The sequence below is a fragment of the Typha latifolia genome, chromosome 6 (genome assembly GCF_019914945.1).
Source record: "Typha latifolia isolate L0001 chromosome 6, TyphaL0001v2, whole genome shotgun sequence".
In the NCBI taxonomy this organism is placed as follows: domain Eukaryota; kingdom Viridiplantae; phylum Streptophyta; class Magnoliopsida; order Poales; family Typhaceae; genus Typha; species Typha latifolia.
Genome location: NC_133091.1, coordinates 409542 through 427234, shown reverse-complemented (window position 1 = coordinate 427234; position 17693 = coordinate 409542). Strand labels below are relative to the sequence as shown.

At 42.9% G+C, this 17693-nt stretch overlaps 5 protein-coding genes across 5 annotated transcripts; 1 reads left to right on the top strand and 4 right to left on the bottom strand.

Annotated features, from left to right (window-relative positions):
- The first annotated feature begins 273 nt into the window (after positions 1 to 273).
- LOC140791407 (hsp70 nucleotide exchange factor FES1-like) lies at positions 274 to 3345 on the top strand. Its single transcript, XM_073141964.1, has 6 exons — positions 274 to 567; positions 650 to 792; positions 1772 to 1822; positions 2072 to 2293; positions 2403 to 2505; positions 2699 to 3345. Exons 1-6 carry the CDS (start codon positions 482 to 484, stop codon positions 3228 to 3230), a joined length of 1137 nt encoding a protein of 378 aa, XP_072998065.1. The 5' UTR covers positions 274 to 481; the 3' UTR covers positions 3231 to 3345.
- Positions 3346 to 3673: 328 nt separating this feature from the next.
- On the bottom strand, positions 3674 to 4830 carry LOC140790991 (thaumatin-like protein). Its single transcript, XM_073141331.1, has one exon. The coding sequence runs from the start codon at positions 4535 to 4537 to the stop codon at positions 3800 to 3802; it is 738 nt and encodes a 245-aa protein (XP_072997432.1). The 5' UTR covers positions 4538 to 4830; the 3' UTR covers positions 3674 to 3799.
- A 758-nt stretch (positions 4831 to 5588) lies between these two features.
- On the bottom strand, positions 5589 to 7326 carry LOC140791310 (putative cyclin-D7-1). Its single transcript, XM_073141822.1, has 6 exons — positions 6768 to 7326; positions 6591 to 6677; positions 6427 to 6525; positions 6161 to 6341; positions 5927 to 6045; positions 5589 to 5859 (listed from the first exon to the last, which is right to left on the bottom strand). The coding sequence occupies exons 1-6, from the start codon at positions 7041 to 7043 to the stop codon at positions 5725 to 5727; spliced, it is 897 nt and encodes a 298-aa protein (XP_072997923.1). The 5' UTR covers positions 7044 to 7326; the 3' UTR covers positions 5589 to 5724.
- A 1898-nt stretch (positions 7327 to 9224) lies between these two features.
- LOC140790490 (L-type lectin-domain containing receptor kinase SIT2-like) lies at positions 9225 to 11655 on the bottom strand. Its single transcript, XM_073140602.1, has one exon. The coding sequence runs from the start codon at positions 11388 to 11390 to the stop codon at positions 9378 to 9380; it is 2013 nt and encodes a 670-aa protein (XP_072996703.1). The 5' UTR covers positions 11391 to 11655; the 3' UTR covers positions 9225 to 9377.
- Positions 11656 to 13354: 1699 nt separating this feature from the next.
- Positions 13355 to 15914, bottom strand: LOC140790489 (L-type lectin-domain containing receptor kinase S.4-like). Its single transcript, XM_073140601.1, has one exon. It carries the CDS (start codon positions 15651 to 15653, stop codon positions 13590 to 13592), a length of 2064 nt encoding a protein of 687 aa, XP_072996702.1. The 5' UTR covers positions 15654 to 15914; the 3' UTR covers positions 13355 to 13589.
- Between the last annotated feature and the right edge of the window lie 1779 nt (positions 15915 to 17693).

Sequence of the window (17693 nt, the reverse complement as noted above, 5' to 3'; positions counted from 1 at the left end):
GGCTCCAATTTGAACACCCCCCGCAAGATTACAGATTATATGAATGCTGCATAACAGGTATTTTGACAGCCTCTGATTGTCTTTTATTTCTACTATTGCACATCTGACAGCCAACTACGGGCTGCCAAGTGGCTGATGCATGAGATAATTTGCAGTTGGGACTGCAGAGAATCTCCTCTCCTCTAACTTCTCATGGGCTCGTGGGCCTTCTTAGTGGGCTTGGTCATGTGAGTCTAGCGACGGACACGATCTCATGTGGGAGGTTTCTCAATTAATCGATAGAAAACCGTCTGTTCTCCATCAGAGGGCAAAGACGCGATCTTATCGGAGACGTCTCTCGAGCTCTCGAGCGCCATCTCTAACCTTCTCGAAAGCGGCGACTTCGACCATAGTCCATCCAATCCCTATATATAATTGAGAAGAGCTCCCGACCTCGCTTTTATTCCATTTGCGATTAGGGTTTCGTTAAGGCCGGGAAGCGATGGCGAACGATGGATTGGATTGGGACGGATTGCTCAAGTGGAGCCTCTCTCATGCCGACGGCACTAAACCCGCTCGAAATCTCAGGTACTCGTATGGTTTCTTCTTCGAATTCATCATTTGTTTCTGTCCAGTTCTGGGACTTGTCTGATTTACTTCGTTGTTGTAGTGATGAGGATAGGAGATGGTTCATGGAGGCGATGCAATCGCAGACAGTAGATGTGCTCAAGCGAATGAAGGAGATCACACTTGTGATGAGAACTCCGGAGGATGTTTTGGAGGCTCAGGGTGTTACTTCTGAGAACATCGAAGGTAATTTTGTGTAGAATCTGGTTCATTCATTCTTCTTGTTATTGCTTAATATTCTTGCGGAATATTCAATCGCATCCGAGAAAATGTATGCTAGTTGAAGTCGAGAGAGCCATTCTATCATCTAGGAGGCATACATGTGGCGCTTGAAGAGCAATGTATCCCTCTGGGCTCGTCCCTATTAATAACTCCCTTCTCAAGGAGATCCTACCAAAAGTACTTGTTGTTTGATTAAATGGTAACTAGTTAAACAAAACCTATTGACCGAAATCTTAGACTTGTTATGATAAGTCATATATATCATTCTTAGATGGCTTGTTTAATCTGAACTAGATTGTTTAGATCAACTAGTCGTTACATCATCTAGTGGGTCATGCTATGCTTACTTGCCGTCCTCCTTTGGCGGTGCAGTTCTTTCAGGAAAGGACTGTTAAAACCTAATTATGAACTCTTTAATCTTCACAAAGTATGAATGTTATGGTAAAATAATGTTTAGTGTTTGAGAACACAAACCTAGTAGTTCTGAACTCTTCTTACGAATATTGTACTAATAAACAACTACCTGAAATCCCCTTATGACGGCCAAAATATGCAAAATTACTTGGCCTTGCCTATGATAGCGTTAGTTTACTAAGAAGTTTATGAAAGAAATTCGCAACAGGGGAACCACAGATCTGGAGTTGCCTATACTACTATGTTGAAACTTCCATCTGAACAATCTTTCCTAGTTAACTCCAGCAATCCATTTGTCATAGCTTTTGCCATTGGTGTAGTTTATTTGGAGTTTGAGGAATTGAATATTTGCAAAAGAGAAGTTATTGCTTTTTTGGATGCGACTATGATGCAGTTGCTAGGTGCCAAACTCTGGTTTAGGGGTTTACTTTAGTCTGTTTAAAAATTTAGCTGTGTATCATTTCACATTTTGTGCAGTTTATCTATGTTTTCTTGCATAGTGAATAACCACATTAACCTGATTTTGCAGATATGTTGGATGAGCTACAGGAGCATGTGGAGTCCATTGACATGGCCAATGGTATGTTATTCCTCTCTGCACAGATCCCCATTTTCTGACATGCGATTGATTTTGTTTCTTATTTGTGCCCATATATGACAGCATCTAGTTTATCTGCCTTTTGCAAGGACAAATAATCAGTTATAATTATTGTTCAATTTTTTTTTAATATTCTTCAATTGGTCAGAAAATTGGACATATTATTAGAAATTTTCTAAGAGATAGACTAGTTTATCTTCTCTGCTCTGAAGAAAATTGTGGAATTGACAGATCTACACTCAATTGGTGGTTTAGTTCCTCTGCTTGGTTACTTGAAGAACTCTCATGCTGGAATTCGAGCAAAGGCTGCAGATGTTGTATCTACCATTGTGCAGAACAATCCCAAGAGTCAACAACTTGTTATGGAAGCTAATGGACTAGAGCCTCTGTTGACAAATTTTGTATCAGATCCGAGTATAACTGCAAGGACAAAAGCTCTTGGGGCAATATCTTGTAAGTATTTCTACTTCTTTGCTAGCTCTTTATTCACTGTAATATTCATGTCATCTTGTGTGTTCCCAAATTGTTGGTAATTGTAAGATGTTTTTCATGTGCCTTTCAGCATTGATTCGGCATAATAAACCAGCTACTGCTGCATTTCGACTAGCAAATGGGTATGCAGGTTTGAGAGATGCATTGGGTTCGGAAGATGTCAGATTTCAAAGGTAAGTCACTTTCTATGAAGAACTTGTTCTTATTAATTAGCATTGTTATAGGTTATCGTTAGTATATACTCTTTTGTATGACAGACTAGACCTAAAATGGTGGGGCTTAGCAAGTTTGAGTGTGCCATATTTTGAGTTTAATTTTCCATTGGTTTCTTTACTGACAGTTTTGCAACACTTGTTTCTCTATCAGGAAGGCCCTCAATCTGATACAATACCTACTACACGAGAACATTTCAGATTGTAGTATTGTGACAGAACTTGGGTTCCCACGTCTCATGACGCATCTCGCTTCGAGTGATGATTTAAATGTGCGTGAAGCTGCTTTGGGTGGTCTTCTCGAGTTGGCTCGAGACAGGATGTCTGGAAGCAACAATGCTCTTGCTGAAGACGACAAGCTGAAGCAGGTCCTTCGTAGCCGAATTGAGGGCATTAGCTTGATGACTCCTGATGATCTTGGGTCTGCTCGTGAGGAGAGGCAGCTTGTTGACTCCCTTTGGAGCACATGCTACAATGAACCCTCTTCTCTACGAGAGAAGGGTCTTGTCGTGCTTCCAGGAGAGGACACTCCCCAAGAACCACCTGATGTTGCTGGAAAGCTCTTTGAACCACCACTTCGTGCATGGGCAGCAACTACCCATGCACGAACTCCAGCAGAGGCTTCAAGCGACGCGAGCGAAAAGAAGACGGATCCTCCGTTGCTGTTAGGCCCTGGTCCTTCATAGTAATAGTTCCGAATGAGGTAGAGGAATCATAAACATGTGTGAATTTGTGGGCATGCTATGCTGTAAGATTACCAGTTCGTATTTAAAATGGATAATGAAGCTGATTTCTGAGTAAGAGTGTTGTTATCTTTCTGCTAGTATGACTCTTTGATGATGCTTGCTTTCGTCCTTCTCTATTTGTTGGTTAACAATTCTACTCTTCCATGTTGTATCTGATTATTTAGTTGATATATGCATACATTGATAATTAGTAGTTCCAAAGGTTTTAATTTAGCAGATCTACCCTCAACAAAATAAGCGGACCGCAAACAGGTAGCAGCCAGTGTTATAAGCTTAGTGCGAGGAGAAATGTAGCAAAAAGGTGAGATAGATAACTATCTGATGATTGTTTCAATAAATTATATGCTCAAATGAACAGGTCAATGCATTATAAGACTAGGCACTGGATCAATTAACGAACTATTCCAACAATAAAAAGCCACTAATACTGGTGATAATTACAAAATGGATATTGATAAAAACAAACAATAACAAAGCTCACAATCCCAATACTACCATTCTAAAAACACTCATCTAGGTGGGCAAAAGGTAATCAAATACCTGGCCGCCCTACACATATTCAAACTAGTGGAGTCATCGTAAGCATAAGTATACGCTTTCGGACACACAGCCTTGAATAAATGCGAGAATAGCGTCGGCTTACAGCTCTTAGGCGAGGAATAATCCCCCGTACAACAATACTTATCCGTCGCCAAAGCCAAGCACGCACTTTTGCACCCAACTACCTTCCCTTCTTTTTTAACCTCAAACCTCGACGGACAGCAAACGTTCAAATCCACCTGGCATTCCGCGACCCCACACCCGACCCCACCACCGATTGGCCTCATCGAGACCGGCAAGTTGAACCCGTCGACGAGACTCACGTCGTAGTAGTGGAGGGGCGAGGCCTGGGACCCGAAGGTCATCTCCACCACAGTGGCCGGTGGGTCCCCGCCCGCGCCGTTGCAGTGGAGGAGGCCGCCACAGTCACCGGAGTCGCACGTGCCGTGGCCGAGCTCGTCGAAGCAGCAGCCGCGCCGGGCCCAGATGCGGCCGGACCAGAGGGCGGGGACCTCGAGGACGTACTCCTCCGAGACGGAGAGGTGGAAACCGCCGAGTTCAGGGGTGACGTGACCGGCGCTGGCTAGGAGGCCGGGCCAGATGGGGTCGGGGCAGTTGTTGACGAGAATGAGTTGGATGGAGTGGGAAGGTGTAAGGATGGAGAGGAAGACTAATACGATTAGGAGGAGTAGATTGAAGGAAGCCATTCTTCTCTATTCTTCAATTTGATTTCAGTTTGCTTCTTATTTGTTTGTAATATTAATGTTTGTGGAAATGTCTGAGAGAAGGAATGGTGGAGTGGGGAGAGTGGTGGCTTCCTCGATTTGGTTGGTGGGAAAACATTAGGATAACTACCTGTATAATGGCCGATAAAGGGGGAAGTGGTGCTCTAATTAGTTATTTAGTTTTCCTTTTCTTTTTCTTTTTTCCTTTTTTCTTTTTTCACTTTGCTCTTTTACTTTCTCTTTTTCCTCATTTTATACTACATATTTGTTTGTTTTGTGAATCGACTCTTCTTTTATTAGTTTATTTGCAATAAATCACCTCTATATGAACATTACAGGAGCTTTCGTAATTTAATTATTATTTAATTATTTAATTTATAAGAATAGATTTTACCAATTTGTATGTAATTTACCAATTTATTATATACACTCAATTTTATATACTAAATCAAAAAATTAAAAAATAATTAAATTGTAAAAAACTAACATTGTAGAGTAGAGTATGTTGATGTCGTCCGGCTGAGTTTTTGGTCAAAATCTGAAAAAGGAGATGGTATATAAATATTCTGCATTAAAGTCACAGTGTCGGTCATTATTTGCGAAAAAGCCCTTTTCTGCCAATGGCATCTATCCCTTGCTTTTCTATGAGTTTGCTTGATCTACACTTCATTTTAAATGAAACAAAAGTATGTTTGAACTAAGGTGTATATATGATTAAAATCATTAAAGGGTACCTAAGACGTGGAATTCAGATCACAATCTCATGCTTTTAAGGACTAACGATATTTTTTCTGAATATCAAACCAATAAGCTTTTGTAGAATATACTGACCTTCGTATAATTAGTATGGATTTCTTACTCAAAAAAAGAAAAAGAATACACAATTAAGCGAGAGGGAGTTTTTTCTTAGTCAGATAATGATGCAGTTTTCCTCTTGAGCTAGCATTCAAATATTTGTGCGTCAATGCACGGTATAAGAATACAACAATGTATACAGCCTTATTTCTATTGCCTTCATAACGACAAGTCTTACTGTCACAAGAAGAGCCACGCCCTCTATACTATGATTAATATACACAAATTAAATACAACTTATAATTGATGTCGTGAACAATGACTGCATCCAAGAACTAAAACCAATCCCTTTTTTTTTCTTCTTATTTTTAATCTTATTCTCCTGGAGTACTACAGTTTGCATGGGGTATCACCGAGACCGGACTCCACTGCTTATCGTGTTCCTGCACACGGCTCAAGCCCAGCTTGTGCAACACATCCATAATCCTCTCGCACGCGTCCGAGTTATCCTGGTCCAAAGCCACAAACGTTAGTAGTAAGAACTACTACAGGTGTAAGGCCCAGATTTGATCTCACCATGTAATCCCCTGGAATCAGACGACTTATCGCCGAGAGGCAAGCATCGTGGTGTTTCGCAGCACACCTGAGAGCCGACGTGGCGACCGTGGAGGCATTGAATCGGAGTAACGAGGGATCTGCGCCGTTGGTGATTGCGATGATCAGGTGTACGTTAGTGTCCTCGTCTATCATGCGCTAAAGGTGCGGATGATTAAGTGGAAGACGTGGGTTTAATTAAGTGGGCCTACGTACCTAACAGAGCGTGGAGGAGGAGGAGGTTGGTGGCGCGTGCAGTTCCGGTGTTCCGCAGATGGAGGAGGTCCACGTAGGAGTGCGGTGTCACGCAGCAGAGGCGCCAATCCAAGGCCTTGACCACCGTCAGTTCCATCTCCATGATGCTGCTGACCACGAACGAGTGGTCCAGATCAACCGTCTAACATATACATCAGCACGAACATTAAAACGAAGAAATGATCCTTTGTCGAAACTTAAATCGCAAACAATGATATAAATGTTACCTGGAGATCTTGCAAAGAGGGAATGTTAACTTCGTCCAACTTGGAGGCAATCGAAAGGCAAGCAATGCTTAGCAGCTCCACCATCCAACCTTCCCATTTCTATCAGTAGTAACAAATTATATTAGTTGAAAGAAGAAACTTGTAAAGTTATCTGGATTACTTACCATGTAACTATTCATGGATAAGAAACGATCCACATAGTTAGCCGCGTTGCATGCCGTCCCAGTGGCGAGGCCTAATTTGTTACACACCTGAATGCACATACGTATGTATGTGAGAAATAACGCATAAGCTATATATATCAGCATGATGAGCAAGGAGATGGAACAAAATTCTCATACTTGGATAATATATTGCATGGCTCTGAATCTAGCACTGGATAGATTAGAAGAGCATTGGAGTTGCTTCAAGTACCCACTCCTAGGAGCATAATTTTTCTCCCTACACATATAATTCCTGAATGCTTGATCTCGTGCCTCGTCGTCTTCTCCGTCGTCGTTACCGCAGTAGACCGGTCGAGACCTCGATGAGCTTGGAGGAGGAGGACAAGGCATGGGGCTCATAAGGAAGGGGTCTTCATCGCAGAGCAGCTGAATGCTGCTGTTATCTTCCAACATTCTTCTCTCTCTTCTTCTTCTTCTCCTTCTTCTTCTGGTGAAAGAGTTTTAGCCCGACAATGGCAGAGGAAGAATTTAAATCAGGGATGTCGCACTTTTTTCTGCTTCTCTGAAGACTGAAGGGAATAAGTACGTGCATGCAAGCTATCTAATAACGGTTTTTGCAGAACTTGTGATTGATCAATGCTCTGATCCCTCTCCCTCTCTCTCTCTCTCTCTCTCTCTCTCTCTCTCTCTCTCTCTCTCTCTCTCTCTCTCTCTCTCTCTCTCTCTCTCTCTCTCTAGCTCACTGTATATATATATATATATATATATATATATATAACGAGTAACGAGTGATATCTAAGGACGTGGAGGCGTAGACAGGAAGTTAATTTCCCCATACTTCCTCACGTAACCTGGAGGAGATTTTAGCCGAGTGGGTGGGTGGGTGGGCTTTAAAAACGGAGAGGGTTGCCCACATGAAGTCTTAAATGCCAAGTATATATTACTACGTACTTCCTTCTAATTTCTATTTCCACCACTAAAGAAATAACTAACGGCGTGATAGGAACACGAGGATGGGTCCGTCCTCTTCCAACTTCTCCAACAACCAAGTTTTTTATTTTTATTTTTACTTTTTATTTGGCTTCCTGTCATTGGACAATATAATTAACTCTTGGCATTAGTAATAGCTGAGGATAATTAGTACAATGGCTGTAAACATGTGCGTAAATGGTAGTCATGAGTACATTAGTTTTAGATTCGGCTACTGAGACAAAGAATGAGAAGTTTCCAAACGTAGGCAAACACGTATCGTAAATTCGTTATAATATCGGGGACCATTCACACTTCACGCTCTGCAATACTCCACACAACAACAAACAACGCCTACTTGTGAGTCATATAATTCTCCGGTACGCATTGCCAGTTGTAGTAGTTTCCACAAATTGGAGAGATTGATGGATCCCGTTTCCCGATGTAACTAATAATCATTTCATCAATCATGCTTACATGATGATGAGCAAAAATGTACAACAAACACAGCCAAAAGTATGCAATTGTTCATCTACTATCACCACTGCTACATTCTAATCTGCAACTCTCTGGCCTCCTCTTTTACTGTTCCAATCACCTTGGCAGTCACAGATCTGGAAGGATAATGGTCGACCACATTCCACAAAGTCCTGTTACTGCTGAGCATTGAAGCAGAGACTCTTCCACTTAATCCCAAATTTCATCCACAGTCCAAGATTTGTTCGCAGATATAGTCCAGTCAATGCCAAATTTCTACTGCTGTCCAAGAATTTCTCAGTGATAGCTCAGTTTGTGCTAAATTAATTTCTACCGCCGTCCAACATTTGTTCAGACAATTCCAATCAGTGCCTAATTTCTATCACCATCCAACATATATGTTCATAGAAAATCACAGTAACAACCAAATCTTTACCACAACCCAACTTTTGTGCAGAGATAATTCCAGTGACCCTATAGCAAATGACATTATTAATTGTTGCCCCCAAAAGATTCACGCAGTATACACCACTCTTTCAATTATCAACTAGCCCTGGTTCAATGCCCATGGCCACTGTCTCAAACTCTAGGTTGATGGCTGAATCTATAGTTCAATATAAAAGATTGCTATTCCAAGGGCATAGAAAACTGATAGAGGACTACTATTAGAGGCATAGAGATACGGTGAGACAGAAACTTCTAGGACTGTAATGAGGTAGACACATGCCATCAGATTGCAAGCAGAGCACTCGTTATCAGGAATAGCAATCTTACGATCTCAAACACAGAAATATCTCTTCTTCAAAGACTTTGTCAGTCTCATTTATTGAAAAACTGCTTCTCATTCTAGAATACCACTACAAGATTTAGCGGTGTATCTATTACCGAACTTCTCTGAGATCACTATGAAGTTAATGTATTAGATATGGAATGACTAGAGATGGGAAAGCAATTGACCTGACATTGAGGGTATGAATATATCATAAACATCCAACAACACAAAGAGCAAGGAATCAGGAAGCAAACAACATTTACTTACCACATACAAACTAAAGATGTATTATTTGACCATATACAAGTCATTTGTTACTAAATCACTGTTTTAGAAACTAATGTTGATCATCATGTCACTATAGAGAGCGTGAAAGAAAAACACATACATAAGCGTAAGATACAAATTTCCATGCATTTAGAGACCCAATTGAAACATTAGTCATCATTGTTTGAGAAAATACATTCATCAACCATTCGATCAGTTAAAAAGAAGTAATCTTTACATAATCTCCAATCACAAAAGAGCAGTAGATCTACATCAAGATCAGTACACAGCATTCAACTAATTTAACTCCTAGGAGTGAACATAGACGACGAGTTCGTCCCATAAGCGAACTCAGAGGTAGACGTCCACGAGGAGATAACGAAATCATCAAACGACTCATCGTATTTTGAAACTTTGTCACTGCTCATCAACCGATCCGGCGACAAATCTGGCATCACAAGATTGCCTTCCAGTATCTGCACCACTTGCCTCATGCTTGGCCTTGCAACTGGATCAGGATGCGAGCAGGACAATCCAAGCTTCAACACCAACTCCATCTCATCCTCATTATAATCACCTCCTAACTTTTGATCACTGGCCTCCAGTATCCTCTCAAGCTTCCAGGATTCTAAAACGAAGTCTACTAAGTTTGGTACTTCTACTGACTCTTGGAACTCCATGGGCCTTCTTCCACAAGCCACCTCTAAGAGGAAGGCGCCGAAGGCGAACACATCGGTGCTCGTCGTCGCCTTGCCGGTTTTGCTCAGCTCCGGAGCTAGGTAGCCCAATGTGCCAACTATGTGAGTCGTTTGTGGGTTAGTCCCATGGTCATATAGCCTTGCAAGTCCGAAGTCTCCTAGCTTTCCATTGAGATCGCCGTCTAGTAGAACGTTACTAGCCTTGATGTCTCTGTGCACCACCACTTGCTCCCACTCATCGTGCAAGTATTGAAGCCCAGATGCCACCCCTTTGATGATCTTAAACCTTTGGGTCCAATTGAGACACGAATATTGCTTCCCGTTGTCGAAGAGGAATTTATCAAGACTTCCGTTGGGCATGTAGTCGTAGACTAGTAGTAGCTCCCCTTGCCGGCGGCAGTAGCCGAGGAGCTGCACTAAGTTGCGGTGGCGGAGCCGACTCATGCTCGCGATCTCGGAGATGAATTCTTTCATCCCCTGTTTTGAATCATGAGATATCTTCTTCACAGCGATCTCGGTTTGCAACGACGGTAGCGCGCCTCTGTAGACCTTCCCGAACCCCCCTACTCCGATGAGGTGCTCGTCGTTGAAACCTTTGGTTGCCTTGAAGAGATCTTTGTACGTTAGCCTATGAGGCCCATACTCCAATTCCCAGTCTTCAAATAGCTCTGCATATCTCTTCCTCTTTGCTAGTACTGACATGGCAGCCGCTACCGAGAGGAGCAATAAGATCACTGCAACCAAAGGCAATGCAACGACTACAACCAGCGACTTGCTCTCCTTCTTTGCTCCTTGGAGTTCAGGAAGAGAAGGAAGCTTAGAAAGATCTATTTCTTGAGCAACTCCATTAAGGCTGAAGCTCCATGCGAGAATATAATGCTTGCCGGTCGCCGCTCCTGTCGACGCCGAGAAGCCGACATACATATCATCCAACACAACCGATGAGAGATTAACCTTGGAAGACACGAGAGGTCTACTAGGTTTAGGCTCATAGATTGGAGATATGGTGACATCTAGTTGCATATCCACACCACTGTAATCTATCCAGACTTGCATTGGGTCTCCGCTAATCAACTTTAGGCTTGTAAAGTTACCAGTTTTGGCATCAAAGTAAGCAACCGGAGATGAGTTTGTAGACCTCAAGTCATTGACATCGATTCCCGCATGGTTGTTATTGATGTCATTGAACTCCACAGTCTTGACTGTGTCTAACTCGATGGCAACTACATGGTTCGTAGAATTGCCGTTGTCTGTTGTGTTGAAGAGGCCCAAGTGTTGGCTTGGCATCGATCCAGCTAGATCAGTGGAAGGCGAGATTGCAAAGGCGATGCCATGGCCACTCGAATCTGGATACTGTGGTTGGATTGCAAAAACAAAGATTGTAGAGAAGGATTGAGGCATACCATCTGAAGCCTTCTTGAATTGGATAGGAAAAGGGTAGAAGCCATGGCCTAGTATTTCCTCGGTCTCGTTTGTTAGCCTCAAGAGTCCGCCGGCTTCGATCTCCGCGGAGCCGCTCAGCCGCAGGTTTGCGCTGCTGAATCCATTGAAGGCGAACTTATGCGACGCGGCAGCGAATTGAACAAGAAGGATCAAAATTAGGATCTTGGGGAGCATGACAATGATGATATGTTAGACGGAGAAGAAGTTGTTAATTTCCTCTTTTGTGGCCTTTGGCGTAGATATATAAGAAATAGGAGTTCCTTCCTTCTCGACTGCCATCTTATGTAGTCCACCTATCGTCGTCAAAGAGGGACTGGAAATGGACAACCTTGACGAAATTGCAAAGCTCTCTGTACATCGGAAAGATATATGAGGAAGCACTGCATTCATGGCGGCTTCCTTTTGGTAGTTGTGCTCATGTGAGAAAGATTTGTGTGGATGCCATTGACGGAGACTTTGGATTATAACTGCCTTCAATTAGATCCAGTAAACACATGTCCTAGTTTGATTCGCAATTACTTGCTTTTAGTTGTTTCAACACCTAGTTTGGAGGGAGAGAAAGTAACGAGAGAAAATAACTTTTTTAATTTTTTAGAAAGTAAGGAAAAAAGAAAAAAGTTCCTAACTATCCTTTTTTTTTCCTCCTTAAAAATAGCGAGAAAAAGAGAAAAAAAAAAAAATATATATATATATATATAAATCATTTTTATATTTTAACTTTGGACAGATAGAATATGGTAAAAGAGAAGAGAATCAGGAGACATATATTTTTTTTTCTTCTTTGAATTGAATTTTTAGGAAAGAAAGGGTGACGAAAAAATAGCTGCTTCCTCCGGACCAAACAAGATTTAAAAAAAAAAAATATTTATTTTTATTTTTTATATATCTTCTTTCCATCTAAACAGAGAATAAAGGTAGCCGACATGACATGGGAGAGACCACCTCATGAAAAACTCCACATGGCAATTGACTAATTAACACAAGTAAAGAAAAGGGAGGGTAGTTGCTATGTGTGTGATAAATGGATCCATTGAATAAAGCATATAATCCAAGCAACTCATTTAAGTCAAATACAGTAGGGGTTAGAGATTAATTAGAAAAAGACAGAGACCAGGACATAGCCAGTTGATCATAATGAGAGGAATAAAGATGCTTGGTACTGGGTATATCTATATGTAAATAAGAGATTGAGTAAAGGACATGGCATGCAAGCTCATAGTTTTAAGACAAATACAGCAAAAAATTTGTTACACTAATCTTGCTGTTAACTATGTTATTTAGCTCTCTCACTTTGATTCTTGAGGTTTGTTCCTTACAAATGTCTAGAAAGTTGCTTGAATTTTCTAATCTACAGTATTAAGCATCTACCTAGAAGTATATGTATCTACTTTTTGGATGCTCCCTAAACTATAAAAACAACCTTTGTCAGTGAGTTATTTTGATGGAATTTGCTCACGTGATTAACACATGACTATTTTTTTTTTCGTTTAACATTTCAGGGCACTGCTGCCCTCTTTTCTTATTTTAATAATTAAAATATCCCTTATTTTAATAGTTTAGGAGGTGTTATTTTGTCTAATTAGTTCACCACATGTTTACAGATTTAGTTTTTAATAGCTTGAGAGGCGTTAATATTAGATTATTTTAGTTCAGGAGTCGGTGTGTTATTATGCTATTATTCATGAGGTGTCGATGTAATTTAACCTTAAATAAGCTCCAATAAGTTAGGACTAAAGGTCTTTTTATTGTTGCTGACCATTTTGGACTAAATAATAGATTAGATTTTTTTTTTTTAAATATCTACATTTTGGACTAAGAAAAAAATAAATCAATATGAAGTACTCAAATACCAAACGTAATTTAGATTCCAGTAGGGTCAATGAGATCTAATTCAAGAGCGAGCTATATCCAGATGTTGATTGGGCCCATCAAGGCCCAAATTTTATGGGTCAAGAAAGAAACTTTAGTGAAGTAATAAGCGACTACTTCGGATGCTTGTTTTCTTCATTTATGGTATTACTCCTAAACTATATGCACCGTATAAAGTTAGTATAATCCGAAAACTATTACCTAAAATTTTCTATGATGTTAGAGAATAAAAAGTAAACAAAGAAAGGAATACATAAGCCAGAAGATCCTTTCCTCAGAATATACAAATTTATTAACACTTCTATCTATTTTCTCACAAACACCATTAATGATATCATCAGGTAAAAATCATTCACTCACATTACACAACACGCCACTTCTTTTGACGAAGTCTCACGCATCCGGGCCCCAGCGGTACCCGATCCATTAACGAAAACATATCACGTGGGCCACAAAAACAAAGCCCAAGAGAATTCTCGGGGCCCACTTTCTTGCGGATCGCGTTTACACGCTCCCATGTGAGACCCGTGACAGGGGGGAGTACACGAAGGACGCGATTCCTTCTCCGCCCGCCACGTGGACGACTTCCTCCCCGCCGGAGGCCGACACCTTCTCGAACGACGACGAGGGATAGGAGTGCACGAAGTCGTCGAACCCGACCTTCCCTTCGTAGCCTTCAGGAGGCATGCACGGCAGGGCTGGCACCTCGGCCGCATCCGCGCCGTCGAGGTACCTCACCACCTCCCTCATCGTGGGTCGCTCCGCCGGGGACGGATGGGAGCACATCAGCCCCACCTTGATCGCCACCGTCACTTCCTCCATGTCATACACCCCCTCGAGCCTGGGGTCCACCGCGTCGCCCCAATTCCGCTGGGCCCATCTCTCCCAGACCCAGTCCACCAAGACGAGCTCCTCCGGCACCGCCTTGGGCTCGATAGGGCGACGGCCGCACACGACTTCCAAGACGAGGGCGCCAAAGGCGAACACGTCGGAGCTGGTGGTGGCGCGGCCGGTACGGGTCATCTCGGGGGCGAGGTAGCCGAGGGTCCCGACCACCCGAGTCGTGCTCGGGTTCGCGCCGTGCTCGTAGAGCTTCGCGAGGCCGAAGTCGCCGAGCCGGCCGTTGAACTCGCCGTCGAGGAGCACGTTGCTGGCCTTGACGTCGCGGTGGAGGACGACGTGCTCCCACTCCTCGTGGAGGTACAGGAGCGCGGAGGCGACGCCACGTAGGATCCTGTACCGTTGGGACCACGAAAGGAGTCGCCTTTCCGTTTGCGCCGGCGCCTTCTCGTCACAAAAGAGGAACTTGTCGAGGCTTCCGTTGGGCATGTAGTCGTAGACGAGGAGGAGATCTGCTCGGCGGCGGCACCAGCCCTGGAGCTGAACCAAGTTCCGGTGGCGGAGCCGGCCAATGCTGGCGATTTCGGCAACGAACTCGCGGATCCCCTGGCGGGATTCGTGGGAGACGCGTTTCACGGCGACCTCCGTCTTCGAACCGGGGAGGACTCCCCTGTACACCTTGCCGAAGCCGCCGAAGCCGAGGAGCTCTCGATCGCGGAATCCCTTGGTTGCCATCTTCAGCTCCTTGTAAGAGAAGCGGTGTGGGCCGTACTCCAGTTCCCACTGCTCGATTACGTCGGCGTTTTTTATCTTGTAGAAAAGGTAGCCGCCAACGGCGGCGGCGGCGACGAAAACGACGAAGGAGGAGAAGGCCGTGGAGAGGATAAAGGTGGTATGACTCTTCTTTGGGTGGGGGAGAGAAGGCAACGCGGAGAGATCAAGGGAAGGGGCGGCTCCATTCATCTTAAAGCTCCAACCCATCAAGTAATGGGAGCTCGCGAGCAACCCAGTGGAAGCCGAGAAGCCTACGAACATTTGATCATGTAGGATTGGGGTTAAATCGACCGGAAAGGAGATGAGAGGAGTATCGGGTCTCGATGAGGAAGTCGAGATCCAGACATTGAGAATTTTCTTGACCCCATCGTAGTCGACCCAACCCTGGATCGTGTCGCCGCTCTTGAGATTGATGTCGGCGGCAGAGGCGGACGCATTCGAAGTCATGTCGTTGATATTGACCCCGACATGGTTGTCGTTGATGTCGTGGAACTCGAAGTCCTGCACGGTGTCGAACTCTACCGCGAAGACGTGGTTGGTCACGTTGCCGTTGTCGTTGGCGTTGAGGAGGCCAAGGTACTGGCTTGGGAGCGCACCTTTGAGATCCTTGGAAGGGGTTATCGCGAAGGCGAGGCCATGGCCGCCGAGCTTTGGGTACTCTGGGACGACGGCGAAGGCGAAGGCGGTGGAGAAGGAGAAGGCGGAGCCGGAGGTGGCGTTTTTGAACTGGAGAGAAGTTGGATAGAAGGCATGGCCTATGAGCCGGCTCGTCTCGTTCGTCAACCGAAGGATACCGCTGGGTTCGATCTCGGCTACCCCGTTCATGCTTATGTTGATGTTGTTGTTGCCGCCGTCGCCATTGAATCCGATGTAGGCGAACTCATCTTGCTGGGATCTGGAGGGGAGGAGAAGAGAGAAGAAGACCAAGATCATAAAGGTGAGATCTTTAGCCATTGGAGATGGAAGAAATGGAAGGGGGTTTAGTGGAGAAGAAGAGATCGAGAAAAGGAGAGATATTTTCTTAGAGGTTTGGTTTGTTGTTGATCGAGATTTTTGTAGCAGTGGTGATGTTAGGGGAGGAAGACTAAAAGCGACTATGACGGTGATGGAGGAAGAATATAATATTCTAAACCGGTCAGAGGATGAAGAATAAGATATCCTTATCTCGATTGCATTCGATTACCCATTCGGAATTTGATTTTCTATTTTCCTCCTCTCTTATTTGCGATCTCTTTTAGAAGTGTGCTTAAAATATGTTCAACGTGTATAATTTCTTATCTCAAATAAAAAGATAGCTAATAATAATAAATAACAACAAAGGTGGGCAGTGAAAAAGCGACGGGCGCGATGGAAAGAGGACCGTAGAAAAGAAACAAATAGAGGGGAAATAACCCTCCACCTAGGCCCTAGGCCCTAACTCTTTAGCAAACAAAATAATTTAAATAGTCGATATTACTGCGGTGACTTGATAAAGTAATCGTACCATTTTCAGAAAAGATAATAATAAATTATATTATTCGTATTTAAGCCATATTAGCTAATCAAACGAGAGGCTTTTTGTAAAGTGAATTAGAGAAGGATATTATACATTTTTATAGAGTTTATTATTTTCCATCATCTCAAATTCTCAATTAAGAGGAGGATGCCGCGTAATTTACCAAAAGTGCCCTCACGCGGAGGGAGAAAGGAAAGCACGTGCAGTGGGCCATCTCAAAAACATTATTGTAGTTCAAAAGCTTAGTTCAGAATGAGGTTTAAGTGGACCCCATAGCCATCGCACTGGATGCATCAATCGCGACCGTCCACTTGTGATAAGTATCATTCATATACGATCGCGGGCCCATATATGGGCCACACTGAGTAGAGCGGCACACAGTTTAATACAACTCTGCCTGCTTCCAAATCGCACAACTTCGTGAGACTTTTGAGTACATCCCGAGATATATTTATGGTCCTATATAATATACTATTGGGAGAGAGATGTGTCCACTTTCATTTTTGACTGATACACTGATAGAATATTGGTGAGAAAGTCAAAAGGGACAAACGTAATGGTCGTTACTTGGAGGAACGAAGAGAAGAGGAGTGGAAGTTGGAGTGCAACTCCACTGTAAGTAATAGTTGAGGTCAAAACTGAGGGGCCCCCGAAGAGGTGAGCTTGGTCAACGAATAGGTAGAGTTGCACCACATTATAGATGTTTTATATTGGCCTAATGATCAATTATAGCATTTCGTTTCGCAGTTCTGTCTCATTGCACGTGAAAGTTACCATCCAAAGAGAGCCGACTTAGAAATTTTCAACTGCAAGATATATATAGTGTTGCTTTTGACTTAATTTATGAGGATAGGCGATAACCCATTTGTTTCTTACCAACTCCAATATCATACTGCAAAGCAGATTCATATCGGATGGTCTTATAAGTAACTTATATTACGAGCAGCATCTAAAAGATAGCACAAAGGGACAAACTGAAACATCTAGAACCAACCCTGTGCAATAAATAAACTGGATCAGGTCATTCCATCCATATTTTTCTGGTGGAAATGCATTAGTTAATCATGAACAAGATAAGAACCTCTCATGGAATAAAGAAACTCGCAAGTATACTTATATAATATAACAAGGCACTGAAATCAGTAGCAGAGAACATCAAATTCTGTAGCAATATTAACGCGGAGAGGTCATATCATCTGAAATTTGTTTAGGGATTTACTTGTAAACTAAACATCAGGACGCTGGACATGTCTTTCTTGCGTTTGTGCCCTGTAGAACTTCTCTGTGAGACCATAACAACTGAACATCGATACCTCACTGATGAAGAGAGTGAGCACAATTTCCTCTTCAACTTAGCAGGCTAATCCGCATCGCCAACCTCGAATTTTCCGACACTCATCATGAGAAAGCTAGGAATCCTCACAATCAATCATGAAAACTTGAGTCAGCATAGATGACAGAATTAATGCAACAAAACATTTTGACTCATAAGCATGTAG

Coding starts and splice junctions, on each gene's coding strand:
- LOC140790991 (XM_073141331.1), bottom strand. CDS start 4,537: ATGGCTTCCTTCAATCTACTCCTCCTAATCGTATTAGTCTTCCTCTCC.
- LOC140790490 (XM_073140602.1), bottom strand. CDS start 11,390: ATGCTCCCCAAGATCCTAATTTTGATCCTTCTTGTTCAATTCGCTGCC.
- LOC140791407 (XM_073141964.1), top strand. CDS start 482: ATGGCGAACGATGGATTGGATTGGGACGGATTGCTCAAGTGGAGCCTC. Junction 568..649: donor AAACCCGCTCGAAATCTCAG/GTACTCGTATGG, acceptor TCGTTGTTGTAG/TGATGAGGATAGGAGATGGT. Junction 793..1,771: donor TACTTCTGAGAACATCGAAG/GTAATTTTGTGT, acceptor CTGATTTTGCAG/ATATGTTGGATGAGCTACAG.
- LOC140791310 (XM_073141822.1), bottom strand. CDS start 7,043: ATGTTGGAAGATAACAGCAGCATTCAGCTGCTCTGCGATGAAGACCCC. Junction 6,526..6,590: donor TATCCATGAATAGTTACATG/GTAAGTAATCCA, acceptor TACTACTGATAG/AAATGGGAAGGTTGGATGGT. Junction 5,860..5,926: donor TGATTCCAGGGGATTACATG/GTGAGATCAAAT, acceptor GCTTTGGACCAG/GATAACTCGGACGCGTGCGA.
- LOC140790489 (XM_073140601.1), bottom strand. CDS start 15,653: ATGGCTAAAGATCTCACCTTTATGATCTTGGTCTTCTTCTCTCTTCTC.